The 24,062-nt window shown below is 39.2% G+C and overlaps 1 protein-coding gene across 1 annotated transcript in view; it reads left to right on the forward strand.

The window, feature by feature from the left end:
- THSD7B (thrombospondin type 1 domain containing 7B) overlaps positions 1-24,062 on the forward strand; it is an 801,116-nt gene that overhangs the window by 273,155 nt on the left and 503,899 nt on the right. Inside the window, exon 6 of the mRNA XM_060106700.1 lies at positions 12,878-13,075. Coding sequence (XP_059962683.1) covers positions 12,878-13,075 — 198 coding nt within the window. The remainder of the gene's footprint in view (positions 1-12,877; positions 13,076-24,062) is intronic.

The raw sequence follows: 24,062 nt of genomic DNA on the forward strand, positions 1-24,062 counted from the left end.
GTCACTGTTTGCGGATGACATGATACTATACATAGAAAACCCTAAAGATGCTCCCAGAAAACTACTAGAGCTAATCAATGAATTTGGTAAAGTTGCAGGATACAAAATTAATGCACAGAAATCACTTGCATTCCTATACACTAGTGATGAAAATTCTGAAAGAGAAATTAAGGAAACATTCCCATTTACCACTGCAACAAAAAGAATAAAATACCTAGGAATAAACCTACCTAAGGAAACAAAAAACCTGTATGGAGAAGACTGTGAGACACTGATGAAAGAAATTAAAGGTGATACAAACAGATGGAGAGATATACCATGTTCTTGGATTGGAAGAATCAACATTGTGAAACTGCTTATACTACCCAAAGCAACCTACAGATTCAATGCAATCCCTATCAAACTAGCAATTGCATTTTTCACAGAAGTAGAACAAAACATTTCACAATTTGTATGGAAACACAAAAGACCCCGAATAACCAAAGCGATCTTGAGAAAGAAAAACGGAGCTGGAGGAATCAGGCTCCCTGACTTCAGACTATACTACCAAGCTACAGTAATCAAGACAGTATGGTAGTGGCACAAAACAGAAAGATAGATCAATGGAACGGGATAGAAAGCCCAGTGATAAACCCACGCACATAAGGTCATCTTATCCTTGATAAAGGAGGCAAGAATATACAAGGGAGAAAAGACAGCCTCTTCAATAAGTGGTGCTGGGGAAACTGGACAGCTACATGTAAAAGAATGAAATTAGAACACTCCCTAACACCATACACAAAAAACCCCTCAAAATACATTAAAGACCTAAGTGTAAGGCCAGACATTATAAAACCCTTAGAGGAAAATATAGGCAGAACACTCTGTGATATAAATTACAGCAAGATTCTTTTTGACCCACCTCCTAGAGAAATGGAAATAAAAACAAAAATAAACAAATGGGACCTAATGAAACTTAAAAGCTTTTGCACAGCAAAGGAAACCATAAACAAGACCAAAAGACAACCCTCAGAATGGGAGAAAATATTTGCAAATGAAGCAACTGACAAAGGATTAAACTCCAAAATATACAAGCCGATCATGGAGCTCAATATCAAAAAAAGAAACAACCCAATCCAAAAATGGGCAGAAGACCTAAATAGACATTTCTCCAAAGAAGATATATAGATTGCCAACAAACACATGAAAGGATGTTCAACATCACTAATCATTAGAGAAATGCAAGTCAAATCTACAGTGAGGTATCACCTTACACCACTCAGAATGGCCATCATCAAAAAATCTAGAAACAATAACTGCTGGAGAGGGTGTGGAGAAAAGAGAATCCTCTTGCACTGTTGGTGGGAATGTAAATTGATACAGCCACTATGGAGAACAGTATGGAGTTTCCTTAAAAAGCTAAAAACACAGCTACCATACTACCCAGCAATCCCACTACTGGGCATATACCCTGAGGAAACCATAATTCAAAAAGAGTCATGTACCACAATGTTCATGGCAGCACTATTTACAATAGCCAAGACATGGAAGCAACCTAAGTGTTCATCAACAGATTAATGGATAAAGAAGATGTGGCACATATATACAATGGAATATTACTCAGCCAGAAAAAGAAACAAATTGAGTTATTTGTAGTGAGGTCATACAGAGTGAAGTAAGTCAGAAAGAGAAAAACAAATACCGTATGCTAACACGTATATATGGAATCTAAAAAAAAAAAAAAAAAGGTTCTGAAGAACCTACGGGGTAGGACAGGAATAAAGAAGCAGAAGTAGAGAATGGACTTGAGGACATGGGGAGGGGGAAGGGTAAGCTGGGACGAAGTGAGAGAGTGGCATTGACATATATACACTACCAAATGTAAAATAAATAGCTAGTGGGAAGCAGCCACATAGCACAGGGAGATCAGCTTGGTGCTTTGTGTACACCTAGAGGGGTGGGTTAGGGAGGGTGGGAGGGAGATGTGGGGATATAGGTATATGTATAGCTGATTCACTTTGTTATACCACAGAAACTAACACAACATTGTAAAGTAATTATACTCCACTAAAGATGTTAAAAAAAAAAACCCCACAAAACTCTTCAGTGGCCAAGAGACAGATACAATGGATAAAATAAAGAAATTTAAATAATCAAAAAAAACCCATTTTTAAAAAAAAGAAAAGAAAAGCCCTTGATGGGAGCTGTAGTGAAAAAAAAAATATACATATATATACATGCGCCAGAAAAGATGTTAAAAAAAATTGTAGGTCTGAGCAGTGCTGTTTTCTTTGGTTTGCTGTTATATACACATCTGCATCTTCAAATGTACATTTTTAGTGGCATCTTGACTTCTCTTTTATTGATCCTTCAGTTTTTATTGATACTGTGTTCCTCAGTGGCAGTGCTAAAAGGAAATATTCATTTTACTTAGAGAAATGAGATCCAAGCACATTCCACAAGTTAGGTTGTGTTTGCTAAGCACTAATCCTTCCAGTTATCCCACGCAAAAGAAGAGCACATGGCCAAGTGCTTGATGCTACAATACTGATGCTCTCAGCTTAATTCTACCTCCATTTGAAAACTCACATTTCAGCACTTCGCAGAGGGCTCACAGGCACACATGGGCATGCCCAGGTTCACATACCCATGTCCCTTGGCTTTTCTCTTTATTCTGTCTCTTTTGTTCTAAGGTAGAAGAGGAGTATGTGTATTGCATCTATGACAGAAAGACTAAATTTAAGTCTTTTGTCAAACAATAGAAATCTGAATCTCAATAGAATATGGGGGTCTATTGGAAAGCTCATGCTACTCCTGTATTAGACACGTAACCAGAATGCCCCCCAAGCCTCTTTAGCTTATAGGTACAAATAATTTCCCATTAATTCTACACTCACGATTTTTTTGTCTTGTGGTCCACACGTGTGTAACTGGACTATGCAAGTCTCTTGTAGTTGTATGTGAGGCTCCCCAGGGTGACTTACCTGTTATTAGACCAGTCCTCTTATGTTTGATGTGTGTGTCTCTGTTTTAAGGTCTCTGTCTAGAACATCATTTGAGGCTGGACTTAGGCTCCCGCAGCCCCTGTGGCCATGGCTGTCCCTGCTGGCCCAAAGTTACTGCATTGAGTGTTGTCTTCCTTTGCTTTCAAAGCTGGAGAACCCACACCAGGCCAAGTGGGCCCTATATTCATTGGGACACTTTTGGTTATAAGTGACAGAAGCCCAATTCCAACTGGTATAAGCCAAAATAAGGGAACTTATTAGCTCATCTAGCTAAAAATAGAAGGGAAGGTAGGGTGGCATCCCATAGTATCAAGAGGTCAACAGAGCACAGTTTCATTCTTTATCTTCATCTTTATAATCTCCTGTTTCTGCAATTTTCTATTCTTTTCTCTTTCTATTTATAATCTATTTCTCCATCTCTTGCTTCTACTTTTCCCATTATTAGGTTCAGTTTAAGGCAGGTCCTCTCCATGGAGCAAAGAACAGGCATTAATTTTCTTTCTCTTCTTTTTTTCAACCACTAAACTTTTATTATATATCCTTCTTGTTGGTAGATTTAGTTTTGGTTAACATATGTCTTTTAGTGATTATTTGTGTCCTTGACAGGTGGATAACAAGGCATCAACAAAATTCTGTAACTATTTGAGACACTCTGATTTGAAACATCTATTTCTTAGAATTTGTTAACAAAAATTCAAGTATTAGACGTTGTTCTAAATCCCTTCAGTGATATAAATAATTGTCTTTTATTGCTTAAGAGGCAATATTACATTCGAACCTTGTTTTATGCAGTTGATGTTTGATTTAAAACAAAACAAAAAATTAGCCCTATATCATCCTAATTATCTAAGCTCAATGCTTAAAATCCATTTATGATTTTACTGGGGCAGATTTTAAAAGTCTTTCAATTTCATAGAAACTTTCAGAGGTCAGTTAACGTCAACATGGTCTGCAGATCACAAATTAGAGAATAAAGATAAAAAGTTTGTTTCCTTGATTCTTAGATCCATTCTTTTCACACGTTTTGGTTTCTAGATCTAATTGTGTCACAAAATCAATAAGCACATTTTATGTGGAGGGTTTTTTTTCTCTAGAACATTGTAATAAAATCAACATAACATCTTATAAAGGATAATATCTTATTTTTATGGTTAATTAATTTTTATCATCTGTATTGAGATATAACTGACATATAACATTGTGTAATTTTAAGGTACACAACATGATGATTTGATATATATGATGATGATTTGATATATATATGATGATTTGATATATAATCATATATATATATATGATTACTGCAGTGAGGTTAGGTAACATATCCATCACCTCACAGAGTTACCTTTTTTTGTGGTAAGGACTTTTAATATTTTTCTCTCTCTGTACCCTTGTGTTCATTGACACATTACTCACAATAGTCAACATATGGAACCAGACAAAATGCCCAAAGACAGATTAATGGATAAAGAAAATGTTATATATATATATACATATATATATACATATATATATATATATATGTGTATGTATATATCTCACATATATATCATATTTATATCATATATATAGAATGTGTATATATATATATATATATATATATTTTTTCGGCCATAAAAAAGAAGGAAATCCTGCCATTTGTGACAATATTGAGGAAGCTTGAGGGCATTATACAAAGTGGAATAAGTTAGACAGAGAGAGGCAAATACTGTATAATCTCACTTTTATGTAGATTCTAAAAAACCCAAACTCATAGTAATAGAGAGTAGAATGGTGGTTGCCAGGGGCTAGGTGGCGGGAAAAATGGGGAGATGTTGATCAAAGTGTACAAACTTCCAGTTGCAAGATGAATAAGTTCTTAGGATCTAATGTACAGCATCTAATGTATAGCATGGTTAACAATACTGTATTTATACTTAAAAGTTGCTAAGAGATTAAATCTTAAAAGTTCTCACCACGCATACACACATAAGGTAATTTTTATTTTCGATGGTAAACGAAGTAGCAAGAAGTGTCTTCCTTAATAATTTCAGGAAGAGTCCTGGAATTGAATCTCACTGGCTGCTTTGTGTCATGTGTTCCTCTCTGACCCAAACGCTCTGATTGTGGGATGTGGGGCTGAACCAGCCAGGTCCTAGGCATGTGGCCACCACTGGAGGGACAACTCCATCCAAGCCTCACAAGCTGAGAGTGGGGCAGGAGCAACTCCCTTAAGGAAATATGAGGTCCTGATCCTGCAAGAAGATAGAAGCAATGCAGGGGTCAAACGTAATAGATGTTTATTAAATGCTTTGTCCTCTTTGTTCTGGCCCATAGAGTCTCTGTAACAATTCAGAAAATGCTCCTTTTTCCCAATTCTGTGTTGCAGTTTTGGTCACTTGAGCCAACTTTTCACAAAACCCTTTGTGAAAAATGGCACTTTCAACTTTATTTCTGTCTTCCTCTTGCACGTAACTCAGAACAGGTCCGTGGAACTCATCTGGGAAACTCACAACATTCTGACGCTTTCATTCACTCCATTTTCCCAAGATGCTTTTATGCCAAACTACTTCATCATTGGCTTCTCTCCCCCTCTTGCATATGTCAACTCTGACAAAGGAACCCTGGTACATCGTTCATTAGACTTCACCTGTTGTGGGTTAAATTGGGTCCTCCAAAAAGATATGTTCAATACTAACCCCTTGGACATGTGAATATGCCCTTATTTGGAAATAGAGTTATTGCGAATGTCATCAGGTTGAGACGAGGTCGTATTGGATTGGGCTAGGCCCGATTGTAATGACGGATATCCTTATACAAAGAGGAAAACCTGCACACGGCTACACACAGAGGAGAGTGCCTTATGAAGATACAAAGACACAGGAGGCAAGGAGAAGGCCATGTGAAGGCAGAGGGAGGCTTCTATGGGCCAATAGCTACTAGAAGCTAGGAGAGAGGCAGGAAAACAGTCCTTCCCTAGAGCGTTCAGAGGGAGCATGGCTCTGCGGACACCTTGATTCGGGACTTGGAGTCTCCAGAATTATGAGGCAGGTTTCTGTGGTTTTACGTTACTCAGTCTGTGGTACTTTGTTTTGGCCACCCAAGGCAACCAATATACTGCCCAACTTTGTATCAGCATTTAGTTTCAGCAAGGATCCAACACTTCCTAAAATGTCAAAACTGAAGTGTGGAGAAGTAAAGAAATGATGCTAAATCCCATAGTGATGTAGTAATGGCCAGGCCAGCACTAAGAACTTGCGTGCCTGTCTTCTTAGTCCACCGTTCCTTCTAACACTGGCTTCCTTAATGATTTCCTCCACAAGTCTAAAGAAGTTCGGATCAAGGCACAAGTCCAACACTGAGGTTAGCAGAGAAGCCCTCTGCCCATAGGCCAGTGGGAACCATTATCCATGAGAGCGAATCACTGAGCCTGATGTAGGAGATACGGCGTGAGGCATGGGATTCACCTTAGCTCCAGTGCATCATCTTTGGAGAGAGAGCAAAAGTAGATTGCAGTTGTATGAGAAGGGGAGGGTATTCCAAGAACAGCTTGAGTGCACCAGGTATCTGGGAAGTGTGTTTTTTGCCTTCAACAATAAATTTTTCAAAGAAAGGCTTAGCCTTTGGGGCTTGAAGGAAAGGGTAGAGACAGTAGAACTTATTTATCTGAAGGTGGTAGTTTTACCGGCCACCTGCAGAGTTTAGGGACATGTTGGGATTGGTGAGAATTACTGAGGCTAAGTGACCTGCCCTAGGAACTAAGTAATCACAGACGGGAGAGAGTATAAGCTGCAGTGATTGTTATTCAGGTCTGGGAGTTTGTAGTTTTATAAATGTCTCCCTAGAGTAGAAAGAATTTTTATTTGTAAGGTCTTACTAAAACCTGCCAGGACCACCTGCCTGTCATCCCTCTTGGGAAGAATAAAAAATAGAGTTCTCCCTCCAGGGAAATGATTCTGTGCCTACAAGGAGTCCAAGCGTGTTATGATGAGGCTAAGTCATCTTGTTATTTCCCCAGGCGTGTTATGATGAGGCTAAGTCATCTTGTTATTTCCATTGACTCGTGAGCATGAGGTCCAGGATCCTCTCAATCTAGGTCTGTCCCATGGTCCTACCATGGGTTCTGCCAGAGTCTCTGACTGGCACAAACTAAATGTAGTTGAGAATTCCACGGAGGCTGGAGTACACTGGTTAATGCATTAAACATCACACAACTCTGGGATATAACTGAATTGTTTAGTTTCATATTTGAATTGCCTACCCTAAAGAAATGCAGCGAACCTCCTAGCAGGAATCTAGGATAGTCATATTTTCCTGGATACTTTATACTCCTCTTTATGTATGGATGGTGGAGGATTTGAGGAGGAAAAACAGGCAAACCACCATGGCAAGAAATAAATGTGTAAAGTTGGAGGTAATGACTTTTTCTCCTCACTCGTCTTTTTCCCAGTCACGTGTTATTGCTTTGGTATGGTCCCTTTTGTTCACATTTAAAAATATATAGTAGAAGAGGATGGGAAAGCATGAAATGTTTTATTATCTAATAGAAGAAATTAGTTACTATAGAAATTATCTTCATGTGGCTGTTATTTTTAGGCAACCACCCTTCAAACAGGAATCATCTGAGGTTTGTGGCCGTCAGCCATTCAAAGTACATTAGAAAATCTGCCGTGTACACAGCCTTTGCTCCTTCCGTCAGGTCTGTGACAGGCAGACAAGGGGATGGGTGTTCGGCAGGTCGGTACTTGTCAAGTGAAGCTAGGACACCTTTCAGAGGAATTTAAATTGGATCAGTTTTTATCATTCGTTGCTTTATCTTTGATACTCTCCCAGTGAGTTATAATTAGAGATACATGAAAGAGAAATAACCTGAAAAACTTGCTGATGGACGAACTCTACCCATAGGTATAGTGCATTTATAAAAATTCTTTTTGATACATAGACATATATTTATATGGCATCCTTGTCCCTTTTCAGATATATTCTAGAAAGGCAACCTTGCCTACAGAAGTTGTTCTTAAGAGAAATTTGATGGAGGCTTCCCGATATGGCGTTACAATAGGTAACTGCTTGTGTGTTAGGACTTCAGGGAATCCTACCCTCCCTCAGTATAGTATCCCTTGCCCCTACCCCCATTATAGCACCTAAAGGTCTAAATATCCCCATAGGAAAAGACATTGTGAAACTGAGAAGCCATGACCATCTATGAACATAGTCTTTTATGCTCTGAAACAAATCAATTTAGATGACACCCTAAACTAGGAAAATACTGACATGTTTTAGATCTTATATAACAATGATGGGGAAAATTTCCATTTTCATCCATGCCTGCTAGAAAGATACACCATTAATGAGAAGTCTATGAAATAATTTTGCTTTGTCACAGATCACATGTAAGACAGTTGTTTTGTGTGTGTGTGTGTGTGTGTGTGTGTGTGTGTGTGTGTGGTTTGTTTTTTTTTGCGGTACACGGGCCTCTCACTGTTGTGGCCTCTCCCGTTGTGGAGCACAGGCTCCGGATATGCAGGCTCAGCGGCCATGGCTCACGGGCCCAGCCGCTCTGCGGCATGTGGGATCTTCCCAGACTGGGGCACGAACCCGTGTCCCCTGCATCAGCAGGCGGACTCTCAGCCACTGCGCCACCAGGGAAGCCCTGTAGGACAGTTTGGTTTTTTTCTTTTTTCTTTGTTCCATGCCTGTGTGTGCTGGGGCTGGTATTGGGCTACGCCTCTTCCTCATCCTGAGCATTGAGGGTTCTCATGCTCATGATCTTCTGCTTCTTATTTTCTGTATTCATAAGAAGGTGTCAACTTAGAACAATACTATAAGACGTTACCCTTGCAGGAATGGTTGTTGATTTCTAAAGAGCTAGAATCAAAGATTCCATCTGCTCAGGTTCTTTGACTCAGAGTTGTTAACCAGCGTCGAAGGCTGCAGAGGTGAGGGGCAACTGGAATGCTCTAAGAGAGAATAAGCTTCTGTTATCCTTGGTCAACCTGCTGGATGTTTCTTCAAGCCTGTCCCAACAGAGTTAGTGTAGAGACAAGTGTTGGCATTGGTGGCTTTGTAGAAGCTCACGTGGACACTTTTGGGCCACTATAATTCATGTGAAGATATAGGTCCTTAGACCTGGATTGACCCTCCTGAGCCTCCTTTAAGTTTTCTATGGCTTCAATTAAAAAACATTGACCTCTCTTCTGCCACTGGCACTTATTTCCTTTTCTTTCCCCAACCCACAAATCATTCTTTTTTAATTATCCTCAGTAGCATATGCACTAAAATAGTAGAATATATACTAAATTCTTGGGTTCATAGAGAAGAACCGTGCAAATATAGTTTCACTAAAGTTGAACTGAATCTGTGGTCATGAAGTGATTATTAGAACTCCTTCTTGCTACTCAGTACCTAAAGTTCTGATATGTAATCTGCACAGCTTTATTTTAAGGAAATGATCCATTGTACCTGTCAGATTCACTGTTCTAAGTGGGGCTAGAACACGTCATACACAAGAGCTGAATTGAATTCTTTCTTGTGAAGAGGTAACAACTCAGGAAGACCTCAGCTGAATTTCCTACATATCCATTTTTGTAATTGAAGTATAGTTGATTTACAATACTTTGTTTCAGGTGTACAGCACAGTTATACATATATATGTATATATGCAGTTATATATATGTATGTGTATGTATGCATATATGTATACATATGTACATATATGCATATATATGTGTATGTGTGTGTGTGTGTGTGTGTGTATTCTTCAGATTCTGTTCCCTTATAGGTATTACAAAATATTGAGTATAGTTCCCTGTTCTATACAGTAGGTCCTTGCTGGTTATCTATTTTATATACAGTAGTGTGTATACGTTAATACCAACCTCCTAATTTATCCCTCACACATATCCATTTAATCATTTACGTGACTTAGGAGAAGTAATAAATTATCATCTAGTCTTAGTTTTCATGTATGTAAAATGAGAATAGTAACTTATGAAATTGTTTAGGGGATTTATTAATTTGGGGTAATAGAAGTAAAGTGGCTATCACCGTCTTGGTATAGGTTGGATGCTTAGTTAACATATGTGCTTTTTGACTTGTTGGACTATATGCTCTTTGAAGAATAGATTTATGTTTTCTGTTCCTCCTGTGGCTTCCCACAGTATATTATAGTGATCTACATATGGCAGTTAATGTTTACTGAATGGTACTATCTGATTAGTATGGAATTCAGTGAATGAAGGTAAATGGTTGGCTGGGCCCAGCCACTGTGGACTGGGCAGTTGCGTATCTCTCAGAACAGAAGTACCCAGAGGAAGCCTGATGTCTATTGCAGCCATGAACACCAGTGTGTGATTAAAGTTAAGTGCTAACAACAGAATCCAAGGTTTTTGTTTATGCTGAGCTTGTGCTTTGATGTGATCCTAGTTAGAGTCAGGACAAGGGCAGCACAAATGAGTGACTGAAAGAATTTATTGACTGAGGAGATGTAATCTACAGATTTATGGCGAGATAGATGCAACTTGATTTATAGAGGAAAACTGCACCTGCCCCTCACTGGTGTTAAGCTCTAGGTAATAGGACACCCAGCATCCCTCCGTAAAGACTGCTAAGTTTCTGAGCCGGTTGTCAAACACTGTAAATCATGGAGACCCGTGCCGTGTCTTGATCAAAGATATAAACTAAACAAGCACAAGCATAAGACAATAAATAAGCAGCATATGGACATTACATGTAAGAATAGAGGTCATCCATGCTGTGTGGCAGTGAGGGCTCAGAGGTCATTGTAGTTTGATGGCCATCGAGTGTAGTTTAGAGCTCTGTATGTTTCCTGCCGCTCTTCTCAAGGTGGCCCGGGAAAGGAGCTGAATTTTCCTGCAGGTTTTATCTCGACTAATGAATGACATAAACTTGGAGGTATGAAGCGCAGCAGAAGCCATCTATTGTTTTAATTGCTTCTGACCTTAATATTTTCAATGCCATGAGGATATGTTCTCTGACTGGCCGAATGATGCCTTCCCACAGGTGGTCAATCCATAAAGTAAGAGTCTGTCTTTTAAAAGGAGCTCATGGGTTAACCCTGAACCAAAACAAACAAACAAACAAACAAAAAAACCCATAAAGCCCTTACAACTTTGTATCTAAAATACTTGCCCAGCCCTGCAGTATTCTAAGGGAGCTCAGCTCCATCTTGTGGCCTAAAACCACGTGTCCATTTGTTCCATCCTTGGCTACTTAAGAGGAGCCAGTCTTTTGCCAACTACACCTTGAGCCTTGTATTCTTTTTGTCTCACTACTATTTTTTTGGAAATAGGCATGTCCCTAGCAAACTGAGAGGGATACACCTGGCTTTGTTACTCTCATGCTCCCAAACTTATCTCTCTCCCCTCCTCTTGTGGGAAGAGTGGTGGGGTACCACAGTCTTCTGCTGTGAATTCAGTGGTCTCATGCTATCTTCCTAAAAATCTCTTATTTATTTATTTATTTTTACCTGTCCCAAGGAATAAATGGTCATTTCTTAAGATGCTATTATGTAATAAGATTGGTTTTGTTAAAAAAAAAAAGAATTAAAGGAATTAAATCCGTTGACTGAATTTGGAGAATTAAAGGATGGACGGTAAAATATGAGATCCATGGAAGGTAGGCCTAGTTTTTAGAAGTGATATGTCCTGAGGGCCAGAGATGGAAAACTCACAAACAAAAGGGTTGCATCTCATTCTCAGTCACTTTTTAAAGCTTACGTGGCTTTTTAAAATGTAAATTAATTCCCATCATTTAAAAATAGAGAGATGTCATATAAAAAACAAACATAACTTGCATTTCTGGCTTCTTAGTCAAAATTGGAAGATTTGACAACATAGGGTTCACATTTCCTTGTGGTAACAGTCAATGGAAACTGAATAATAGTCAAACACTTTAAAGCAAGCACACATCTTCTGTTTTACCACAGACCACACCACTCCCTACAGTCTTGTGGTCGACCCATATCCTTCAATTTGTACCTGCTTGACTCCTGTGACATTGAGTTTGTGACTCTGTAGGCTTGTAGCATGTAAGACCCATTCATGTCCTTATTATGGTATAACTTTGGGCCTAGTCCCACAGTACATTTTTAAAAACTGAGTAATTGTCCAGGGACCCATGTCTAGCCAGGGTGGCGAGTGCAGCCCAAAGATATCCTGTCTTCACAGGGCAGGCTGACCTGGAAATCTCAGGGGAATGATACAGGGAGATCTCAGTGCCTGAAACAGTGACCTGGGATATGTCAAAGCATAGATGTATTTCAGCTTAATACAGAGTAACAAGAATGTCAAAAACAACAACAAAAAGAAAATGGGGATTTATCTATGTTTAGGCTATTTCTGTGAGTCTTCATTTATTTGTTCTGGTTTACTGTTATCATTGGACATATGCTATTTATTACTCCATTTGATTATGCCTGGCCACTCTAACTCCTAAATTGTAAACTCTTAGAAAACAGATTTTCTGTTCCATTTCTTTTCCCTTTTGTCTTTCCTTTCCTCTTCTCATCTCCCCATTTCCCATAAAATAAAACACATAAAAATAATACATGGGGCTTCCCTGGTGGCACAGTGGTTGAGAGTCTGCCTGCCGATGCAGGGGACACGGGTTCGTGCCCCGGTCCGGGAAGATTGCACATGCCGCGGAATGGCTGGGCCCGTGAGCCATGGCCACTGGGCCTGCACGTCTGGAGCCTGTGCTCTGCAATGGGAGAGGCCACAACAGTGAGAGGCCCGCATACTGCAAGCAAACAAACAAACAAAAATAATAATACATGCTTTAGAGTTAGCTGTAGGTACACAAATAAAAGTTTCATCAGTTTCCTAGCTGCTGCTGCTTTTCCTTTGCTGGATCAGGATGGAATCCCATGAACCTTTTATTCTTTCTCATTTTAGGATTTAGAATGAGACAGCGCCACGTCCTCATGGAGTCCACAGGGCCTGCAGGGCACTGCCCTCACCTGGTAGAATCTGTTCCTTGTGAGGATCCAGTGTGTTATCAGTGGCTGACATCTGAAGGGATCTGTATCCCTGATCGTGGCAAGTGTGGCCCCGGACATCGCATCCTGAAGGCTGTCTGCCAGAATGAGCAAGGTATGACTCAAAGAAACATGAGGGTTGTTAAGTAATATTTGCCAAATAACATGTCACCACTCTCAGGCCATCTTCCCCAGGGAGAGAAACACAGTCTTTCCTATTCTTGAATATTCACGTTTAAGTCAAGTGACCTATTGCTGCAAAGTAAGCTGCTTTGACTTAATACAGGGCCAAGTACTCCATGACAAAAGAACACTGTCTGATTATACCTAAATATAATACAGTGAACCCAGAGCGTTCTCTGGAGTTTTTAATTCATTAAGACAAACAGAATTCAGAAATTGGCTGGAGAGTCTTCAACTTATCAGTACAAAACAAGTTTGATTTGCCTTTATTGATGTTGATATATAACATGCTTTTATATATTATTAACAAATACTGCCTTGTAAAGATTCCAGGGCTGCAGCTCCCTCCAAGTTAAAGAGAAAAAAAAAAGTACTAAGCTGTATCTTTTCAATTCTATAACATTAGATTAGAATCAGTTCTAGACATAATGCTTACATTTCCAAAGAACCGTTTTAAAATGTAAGTTGTCAAGATTTACAAAACTATTAACAGTGGTGTCTTTCCTTCATCACCAAGCTTCCGGTGTGATGGTTGTGTGAAATGAAGGGTGATTTAGAAAATATATAAGTCACATGGAGGTGAGAAAAGTGACATTTAAATAGAGTTAAAAAAAATCGGTCTTTTGGAAGAGTATCGAGTATGTCTGTTAATCAGTTCTGCCGTGAGAAGTCATAATTTATAATGCTCTTGGTGTGTGGAGTGAAATGTTTTGACTTAGGGAGTAAAGAAATCTATAGAACAGAAGGCAATTTCAAAGTGGATTCAGAATGGATATTACCATCCACACAGGGTTGACATTCAGCAATGCATTTCCTGTTTCCTTCCTTCCTCTCTCCCCTTCTCTCTCCCCACCCCGTCTCTCTCCTTCCCCACCCCCCCAACACTTCCTTCTTTCTTTCCTTCTTCCCTCTTCTTTTTATCCCTCCCTCTCTCCCTCCATCCATTGTTCCTTCATTTTTTTAAATCATTACCTTACTTAGACAAATATACGTTTTATCAGGTGATGTAATTGATTACCTCATGAAGCCAGGTAGTTGTTTAATTAAGTAGGGCCACACCAGATTATATTAGCTACAGTCCTTTTTGACTAAAATAGTTAACACAGTGGCTTCTAATATTACTGAATAATTTTTGAATTGTGGTGACATGGGTGAAATTTATTACCAGCAGCTCATAAGATCACTTTTTTGAATTCAAGAAAAGTAGTATAGATGTTTAAAACCTGGGCTCTAGTGTCAGACAGGTTGGAATTTCCAGTCTGCTACTCTTCTGCTAGATAATATCAGGAAAATTATTTAACTGTGGAGGCATCCTTTCCTTCAGCTGTAAAAAAAATTCTCAACTTGTGAGAATTAAATTACTTACATAAAAGTGATTAGTGAAGTGTCTGGCACATAACCATTCAAAATAAGCTATAAGCTTATTTAGTTGTAATGCACATTTATTACTGTTCTCTGTCCTGGGGGATTTGTGCAAAGAACATTCTTTTAAAAAATGAAATAAATGAAATGAAAATAATAATGAGGATTAGAATAACCATATTAGTTCGTCTTCCCAACCTCCAGCTGTGGAAACAAAATCATTTGTTTGGTTGAGACCCAATGACAAATGACTGTAAGGCTTTGTCATCCCATAGCAGGAACTGGAGACTTTACAAGGCTGTCATACTATGGCCACAGGGCCAGGGACTTCTTTCACAATGTGTACTGTCCCTTCTACAGTATTGCAGATTGTGAGATTCTGATTTATAGTTAGAAATATATATTTGGTCCATGTTCTGGCACACAGCTTCTAAAACCACTGGAATTTCCTGAGGAGTAAGAACAGTGGGAGTAGGTTTTGTTATAATATTTGGTCTCTGGCCCTCTGTTCCTGAAATGACTTCCATGAAGGTGAAATTGGTGTCTTGTTATTCACATCAAGCCCCTTTCTACCACAACTGGGTTTATATGAATGAGATGACTTTTGGAAAGTACCTAAAGGTGGGGCTGGTTGCACAGGAACCAACTGTGAATAGAGGGCTGGAACTTTCAATCCTACCCCCGATATTGGGGGAGGAGGAGGGACGGGAGGCCGAATCAACCGCTAATGGCTAGTGAGTTCATCAATCATGCCTCCATAATGAAGCCTCCATAAAAACCCAAAGGACATTGTTCTGAGAGCTTCCGGGTTGGTAAATGCATGGAGATTTGGGAAGAGCAGCACAGGGAGGCTCCTTGCCCTTTCCCATACCTTGCCCTGTGCGTGTCTTCCATCGGATTGTTCCCAAGTTTTATCCTATTATAATAAACTGGTTATCTAGTAAGCAAAGTGGATTTCCTGAGTTCTGTGAGCCTCTCTAGCAAATTAATGAAACTCAAGAAGGGGGTCATGGGAACTTCTGATTTATAGCCAGTTGGTCAGAACTACAGGGAACAACTTGGACTTGTGACTGGTATCCTGAGCTGGAGGAGGTCATTGGAACCCCCAATTTGTAGCCAGTTGGTCAGAAACACAGGTAACCAGGGCTTGAGATCGGTGTCTTAAGCGGAGTGCGGCCTTATGGGACTGAGCCCTTTCCCTGTGGAATAGGATGCTACCTCCAGATAGACAGTGTCAGAATTGAGTTGAATAGTAGGATAACCAGCTGGTATTGGAGAATTTGCTTAGTGTAGGGTGGGGAAATAACCACCCCCAACATACACACACGTTGTGATTGAACGTAGAACACTTTTTTACAGAGCTGTCAACTCTACCATTTTATAGAAATTCTACAGTTTTATTGCTATTCGTGTGAAATAGCTAATTTTCAGCATTGACCTACCCTCTCAATTTTTATGGCATAAGTAGGAATTACTACTGGTTCAGATCAGTTTCATGAAGTCTTCGTGGGTTTTGTGGGATAACAGCCACAGCTGTGGTTACAAGAACATACTGGCCTCCTGATGACTGAAGCAGTCTTTTGTCCAGTGGAAAATTGAAAATGTGATCTGGTTGCACTTTTTGAAGTTCAGCTTCAGTGAGGTTGTGGATGATTGATGATCAAAGTTTGCCCGAGAAATGCTCCCGTTTGACCCTCTACATATCATCATAGCATTTCCTTAGTTATAGGAATTGACAGAACTGTTGACACATTTAAATGCTTGGTGAGAAAAAAAGGACTGAGATCTATTTAATGAATCTCCTGTGATTTTTTCTTGTAACTTTTGATACTTTCCTTTTCATCACTCTGAGTTTATTAATTGTTTCATAGGCCTTTTATTCCAGAGTTTATTCATCCATAAATGGATGAGACCAAAAGAAATAAATGTTTTTTAATTAAAAAAATCAAACAAAGTCAGATCTAATTGGACTTGAGGCTTGCTATAATTTCCAAGGTTACTTGCTATGTCCTTTATTTAAAGGCTTGTCCATATTGACTCACTCAAGGTATCCCTTATGCCAAAAGGAACATTCAGTATCCTTGCAAAATGTCTACAACCGATTCAGATAGCGGAACCAAGAGTTTCTCACATAGCCGCGATCAAGATTCTGTATGACTCTTTAAAAAAAAAAAAATATATATATATATATATATATATATTTATTTTCTTTATTTTTTTGGCTGCGTCAGGTCTTAGTTGCAGCATGCAGGATCTTTCGTTGTGGCTCATGGGCTTCTATCTAGTTGTGGCATGTGGGTTTTCTCTCTCTAGTTGTAGCATGTGGGCTCCAAGGCGCATGGGCTCTGTAGTTGTGGCACGTGGGCTCCAGAGCATGTGGGCTCTGTAGTTTGCAGCATATGGGCTCTCTAGTTGAGGTGCGTGAGCTCAGTAGTTGTGGCATGCGGGCTTAGTTGCCCCACGGCATGTGGGATCTTGGTTCCCTGACCAGGGATCAAACCTGCGTCCCCTGAATTGCAAGGTGGATTCTTTTACCACTGGACCACCGGGGAAGTCCCAAGATTCTGTAGGACTCTTGACAGTGTCTTATGGAGTGTAACTCCTGCCACTGGAAAGACATGTTTCTCTTCCTCAGAAGCTCCTTTATACCACTAGCTTGGGAACTTAAAAATTACACAATCTTTGCCACATTAAAGCTAGGAAGTAACTGGAAATAGCAGTTTTGATACATGTAAATCTTGTGGGTTAGTTTAAGAATGTGATCTACTTCAGACTACTTAAAATTCAAGTAGTCATCTATGAATTTCTACAGCTATCTCTGTAGATATATAGTACTTTGACCCATTCTCTATTTGATTTATTAGTGATACTCTTCAATCAGTCTCACTAAAGTTGCTATTTCTCACCCAGCCTATGATTGTAGCAAATAATCTGTTAGTAATGTTTATTTTCATTAAGAAAATTGTATTATAAATTACATGAATGAGTATTCTGGTTTGGAATCTGATTTCCAGTACTTTGATTGGTGAATTAGCTTTGATTTCTCTCCTCTGCACATCTAATCATTAGTATGGGTCAAAAGAAGTCTACTAAATATAGAGTACATATAGGTTTTTCTTGTCTCATTGACAAGTAGGTTTCCTACATTTCAAAGGGGGCATTTGAGTTTCTATAGAAATTTTTTTTTTGAGGAAAAAAACTTAAAAAAATTTAAAAAAACATCTTTATTGGAGTATAATTGCTTTACAGTGGTATGTTAGTTTCTGCTTTATAACAAAATGAATCAGCTATACATATACATATATCCCCATATCCCCTCCCTCTTGCATCTCCTTCCCACCCTCCCTATCCCACCCCTCTAGGTGGTCACAAAGCACTGAGCTGATCTCCCGGTGCTATGCGGCTGCTTCCCACTAGCTATCTATTTTACGTTTGGTAGTGTATATATGTCCATGCCACTCTCTCACTTGGTCCCAGCTTACCCTTCCCCCTCCCTGTGTCCTCAAGTCCATTCTGTACATCTGCATCTTTATTCCTGTCCTGCCCCTAGGTTCTTTGTGACCATTTTTTTTGATTCCATACATATGTGTTAGCATACGGTATTTGTTTTCCTCTTTCTGTCTTACTTCGCTCTGTGTGACAGACTCTAGGTCCATCCACCTCACTACAAATAACTCAATTTTGTTTCTTTTTATGGCTGAGTAATATTCCATTGTATATATGTGCCACATTTTCTTTATCCATTCATCTGTTGATGGACACTTAGGTTGCTTCCATGTCCTGGCTATTGTAAATAGTGCTGCAGTGAACATTGTGGTACATGACTCTTTTTGAATTATGGTTTTCTCAGGGTATATGCCCAGTAGTGGGATTGCTGGGTCATATGGTAGTTCTATTTGTAGTTTTTTAAGGAACCTCCAAACTCTATACAGTGCAAGAGGGTTCCCTTTTCTCCACACCCTCTCTAGCTCTACAGAAGTTTAAAGTTGTTTTGTTCTAGTTCTGCAAAAACTGCCATTGGTAATTTGATAGAGATTGCATTGAATCTTTAGATTGCCTTGGGTGGTACGGTCATTTTAGCAATATTGATTCTTCCAATCCTAGAGATTATCATACTAAGTGAAGTAGGTCAAACAAAGGAAGACAAATATCATATGATATCACTTATATGTGAAATCTAAAAAAAAATTATACAAAAGAACTTACTAATGAAACAGAAATAGACTCACAGACAGAGAAAACAAATTTATGGTTACTAAAGGGGAAAGGGGAGGGAGGGGGGAGGGAGGAAAGGATAAATTAGGAGTTTGGGATTAACAGATAACACTGGCACTCCGTGCCCCTCCCTCCCGCCCAGCCTGAGTGAGCCAGAGTCCCCGAAGAGGCTGCTCCTTTAACCCTGTCCTGTCTGAGCGAAGAACAGACGCCCTCCGGCGACCTACACGCAGAGGCGGGGCCAAATCCAAAGCTGAGACCCAGGAGCTGTGAGAACAAAGAAGAGAAAGGGAAACCTCTCCCAGCAGCCTCAGAAGCAGCGGATTAAAGCTCCACAATCAACTTCATGTACCCTGCATCTGTGGAATACATGAATAGACAACAAATCATCCCAAATTGAGGAGCCAGGAGTCAGTGCTGTGCCTCTGAGGTGGGAGAGCCAACTTCAGGACACTGGTCCACAAGAGACCTCCCAGCTCCACATAATATCAAACGGCGAAAATCTTCCAGAGATCTCCATCTCAACACCAGCACCCAGCTTCACTCAACGACCAGCAAGCTACAGTGCTGGACACCCTATGCCAAACAACTAGCAAGACAGGAACACAACACCACCCATTAGCAGAGAGGCTGCCTCAAATCATAAAAAGTCCGCAAACACCCCAAAACACACCACCAGACGTGGACCTGCCCACCAGAAAGACAAGATCCAGCCTCATCCACCAGAACACAGGCACTAGTCCCCTCCACCAGGAAGCCTACACAACCCACTCTTAGCCACTGGGGACAGACACCAAAAACAACGGGAACTACGAACCTGCAGCCTGCAAAGAGGAGACCCCAAACACAGTAACATAAGCAAAATGAGAAGACAGAAAAACACACAGCAGGAGAAGGAGCAAGATAAAAACCCACCAGACCTAACAAATGAAGAGGTAATAGGCAGTCTATCTGAAAAAGAATTCAGAATAATGATGGTAAAGATGATCCAAAATCTTGGAAATAGAATAGACAAAATGCAAGAAACAGTTAACAAGGACCTAGAAGAACTAAAGACGAATCAAGCATCGATTAAAAACACAATAAATGAAATAAAAAATACTCTAGATGGGATCAATAGCAGAATAACTGAGGCAGAAGAACGGATAAGTGAGGTGGAAGATAAAATAGTGGAAATAACTGCTGCACAGCAAAATAAAGAAAAAAGAATGAAAAGAACAGAGGACAGTCTCAGAGACCTCTGGGACAACATTAAACGCACCAACATTCGAATTATAGGGGTTCCAGAAGAAGAAGAGAAAAAGAAAGGGACTGAGAAAATATTTGAAGAGATTATAGTTGAAAACTTCCCTAATATGGGAAAGGAAATAGTTAATCAAGTCCAGGAGGCACAGAGAGTCCCATACAGAATAAATCCAAGGAGAAATACACCAAGACACATATTAATCAAACTGTCAAAAATTAAACACAAAGACATCATATTAAAAGCAGCAAGGCAAAAACAACAAATAACACACAAGGGAATCCCCATCAGGATAACAGCTGATCTCTCAGCAGAAACTCTACAAGCCAGAAGGGAGTGGCAGGACATACTTAAAGTGATGAAGGAGAAAAACCTGCAACCAAGATTACTCTACCCAGCAAGGATCTCATTCAGATTTGATGGAGAAATTAAAACCTTTACAGACAAGCAAAAGCTGAGAGAGTTCAGCACCACCAAACCAGCTTTACAACAAATGCTAAAGGAACTTCTCTAGGCAAGAAACACAACAGAAGGAAAAGAACTACAATAACAAACCCAAAACAATTAAGAAAATGGGAATAGGAACATACATATCAATAATTACCTTAAATGTAAATGGACTAAATGCTCCCACCAAAAGACACAGACTGGCTGAATGGATACAAAAACAAGACCCATATATATGCTGTCTACAAGAGACCCACTTCAGACCTAGAGATACATACAGACTGAAAGTAAGGGGATGGAAAAAGATATTCCATGCAAATGGAAACCAAAAGAAAGCTGGAGTAGCAATTCTCATATCAGACAAAATAGACTTTAAAATAAAGACTACTAGAAGAGACAAAGAAGGACACTACATAATGATCAAGGGATCAATCCAAGAAGAAGATATAACAATTGTAAATATTTAAGCACCAAACATAGGAGCACCTCAATACATAAGGGAAATATTAACAGCCATAAAAGGAGAAATCGACAGTAACACAATCATAGTAGGGGACTTTAACACCCCACTTTCACCAATGGACAGGTCATCCAAAATGAAAATAAACAAGGAAACACAAGCTTTAAATGATACATTAAACAAGATGGACTTAATTGATATTTATAGGACATTCCATCCAAAAACAACAGAATACCCATTTTTCTCAAGTGCTCATGGAACATTCTCCAGGATCATATCTTGGGTCACAAATCAAGCCTTGGTAAATTTAAGAAAATTGAAATTGTATCAAGTATCTTTTCCGACCACAATGCTATGAGACTAGATATCAATTACAGGAAAAGAGCTGTAAAACATACAAACACATGGAGGCTAAACAATACACTACTTAATAACGAAGTGATCACTGAAGAAATCAAAGAGGAAATTAAAAAATACCTAGAAACAAATGACAATGGAGACACGACGACCCAAAACCTATGGGACGCAGCAAAAGCAGTTCTAAGAGGGAAGTTTATGGCAATACAATCCCACCTTAAGAAACAGGAAATATCTCGAATAAACAACCTAACCTTGCACCTAAAGCAATTAGAGAAAGAAGAACAAAAACATCCCAAAGTTAGCAGAAGGAAAGAAATCATAAAAATCAGATCAGAAATAAATGAAAAAGAAATGAAGGAAACGATAGCAAAGATCAATAAAACTAAAAGCTGGTTCTTTGAGAAGATAAACAAAATTGATAAACCATTAGCCAGACTCATCAAGAAAACAAGGGAGAAGACTCAAATCAATAGAATTAGAAATGAAAAAGGAGAAGTAACAACTGACACTGCAGAAATACAAAAGATCATGAGAGATTACTATAAGCAACTCTATGCCAATAAAATGGACAACCTGGAAGAAATGGACAAATTCTTAGAAATGCACAACCTGCCAAGACTGACTCAGGAAGAAATAGAAAATATGAATAGACCAATCACAAGCACTGAAATTGAAACTGTGATTAAAAATCTTCCAACAAACAAAAGCCCAGGACCAGATGGCTTCACAGGCGAATTCTATCAAGCATTTAGAGAAGAGCTAACACCTATCCTTCTCAAACTCTTCCAAAATATAGCAGAGGGAGGAACACTCCCAAACTCATTCTACGAGGCCACCATCACCTTGATACCAAAACCAGACAAGGATGTCACAAAGAAAGAAAACTACAGGCCAATATCACTGATGAACATAGATGCAAAAATCCTCAACAAAATACTAGCAAACAGAATCCAACAGCACATTAAAAGGATCATACACCATGATCAAGTGGGGTTTATTCCAGGAATGCAAGGATTCTTCAATATACGCAAATCAATCAATGTGATACACCATATTAACAAGTTGAAGGAGAAAAACCATATGATCATCTCAATAGATGCAGAGAAAGCTTTTGACAAAATTCAACACCCATTTATGATAAAAACCCTGCAGAAAGTAGGCATAGAGGGAACTTTCCTCAACATAATAAAGGCCATATATGACAAACCCACAGCCAGCATCGTCCTCAATGGTGAAAAACTGAAACCATTTCCACTAAGATCAGGAACAAGACAAGGTTGCCCACTCTCACCACTCTTATTCAACCTAGTTTTGGAAGTTTTAGCCACAGCAATCAGAGAAGAAAAGGAAATAAAAGGAATCCAAATCGGAAAAGAAGAAGTAAAGCTGTCACTGTTTGCAGATGACATGATACTATACATAGAGAATCCTAAAGATGCTACCAGAAAACTACTAGAGCTAATCAGTGAATTTGGTAAAGTTGCAGGATACAAAATTAATGCACAGAAATCTCTGGCATTCCTATATACTAATGATGAAAAATCTGAAAGTGAAATCAAGGAAACACTCCCATTTACCATTGCAACAAAAAGAATAAAATATCTAGGAATAAACCTACCTAAGGAGACAAAAGACCTGTATGCAGAAAATTATAAGACACTGATGAAAGAAATTAAAGATGATACAAACAGATGGAGAGATGTACCATGTTCTTGGATTGGAAGAATCAACATTGTGAAAATGACTCTACTACCCAAAGCAATCTACAGATTCAATGCAATACCTATCAAACTACCACTGGCATTTTTCACAGAACTAGAACAAAAAATTTCACAATTTGTATGGAAACACAAAAGACCCCGAATAGCCAAAGCAATCTTGAGAACGAAAAATGGAGCTGGAGGAATCAGGCTCCCTGACTTCAGACTATACTACAAAGCTACAGTAATCAAGACAGTATGGTACTGGCACAAAAACAGAAAGATAGATCAATGGAACAGGATAGAAAGCCCAGAGATAAACCCATGGACATATGGTCACCTTATCTTTGATAAAGGAGGCAGGAATGTACAGTGGAGAAAGGACAGTCTCTTCAATAAGTGGTGCTGGGAAAACTGGACAGGGACATGTAAAAGTATGAGATTAGATCACTCCCTAACACCGTACACAAAAATTAGCTCAAAATGGATTAAAGACCTAAATGTAAGGCCAGACACTATCAAACTCCTAGAGGAAAACATAGGCAGAACACTCTATGACATAAATCACAGCAAGATCCTTTTTGACCCATCTCCTAGAGAAATGGAAATAAAGACAAAAATAAACACATGGGACCTAATGAAACTTCAAAGCTTTTGCACAGCAAAGGAAACCATAAACAAGACCAAAAGACAACCCTCAGAATGGGAGAAAATATTTGCAAATGAAGCAACTGACAAAGGATTAATCTCCAAAATTTATAAGCAGCTCATGCAGCTCAATAGCAAAAAAACAAACAACCCAATCCAAAAATGGGCAGAAGACCTAAATAGACATTTCTCCACAGAAGATATACAGACAGCCAACAAACACATGAAAGGATGCTCAACATCTTTACTCATTAGAGAAATGCAAATCAAAACTACAATGAGATATCATCTCACACCAGTCAGAATGGCCATCATCAAAAAATCTAGAAACAATAAATGCTGGAGAGGGTGTGGAAAAAAGGGAACACTCTTGCACTGCTGGTGGGAATGTGAATTGGTACAGCCACTATGGAGAACAGTATGGAGGTTCCTTAAAAAACTACAAATAGAACTACCATATGACCCAGCAATCCCACTACTGGGC

Source organism: Mesoplodon densirostris, chromosome 8, assembly GCF_025265405.1.
Source record: "Mesoplodon densirostris isolate mMesDen1 chromosome 8, mMesDen1 primary haplotype, whole genome shotgun sequence".
NCBI classification, from domain to species: domain Eukaryota; kingdom Metazoa; phylum Chordata; class Mammalia; order Artiodactyla; family Ziphiidae; genus Mesoplodon; species Mesoplodon densirostris.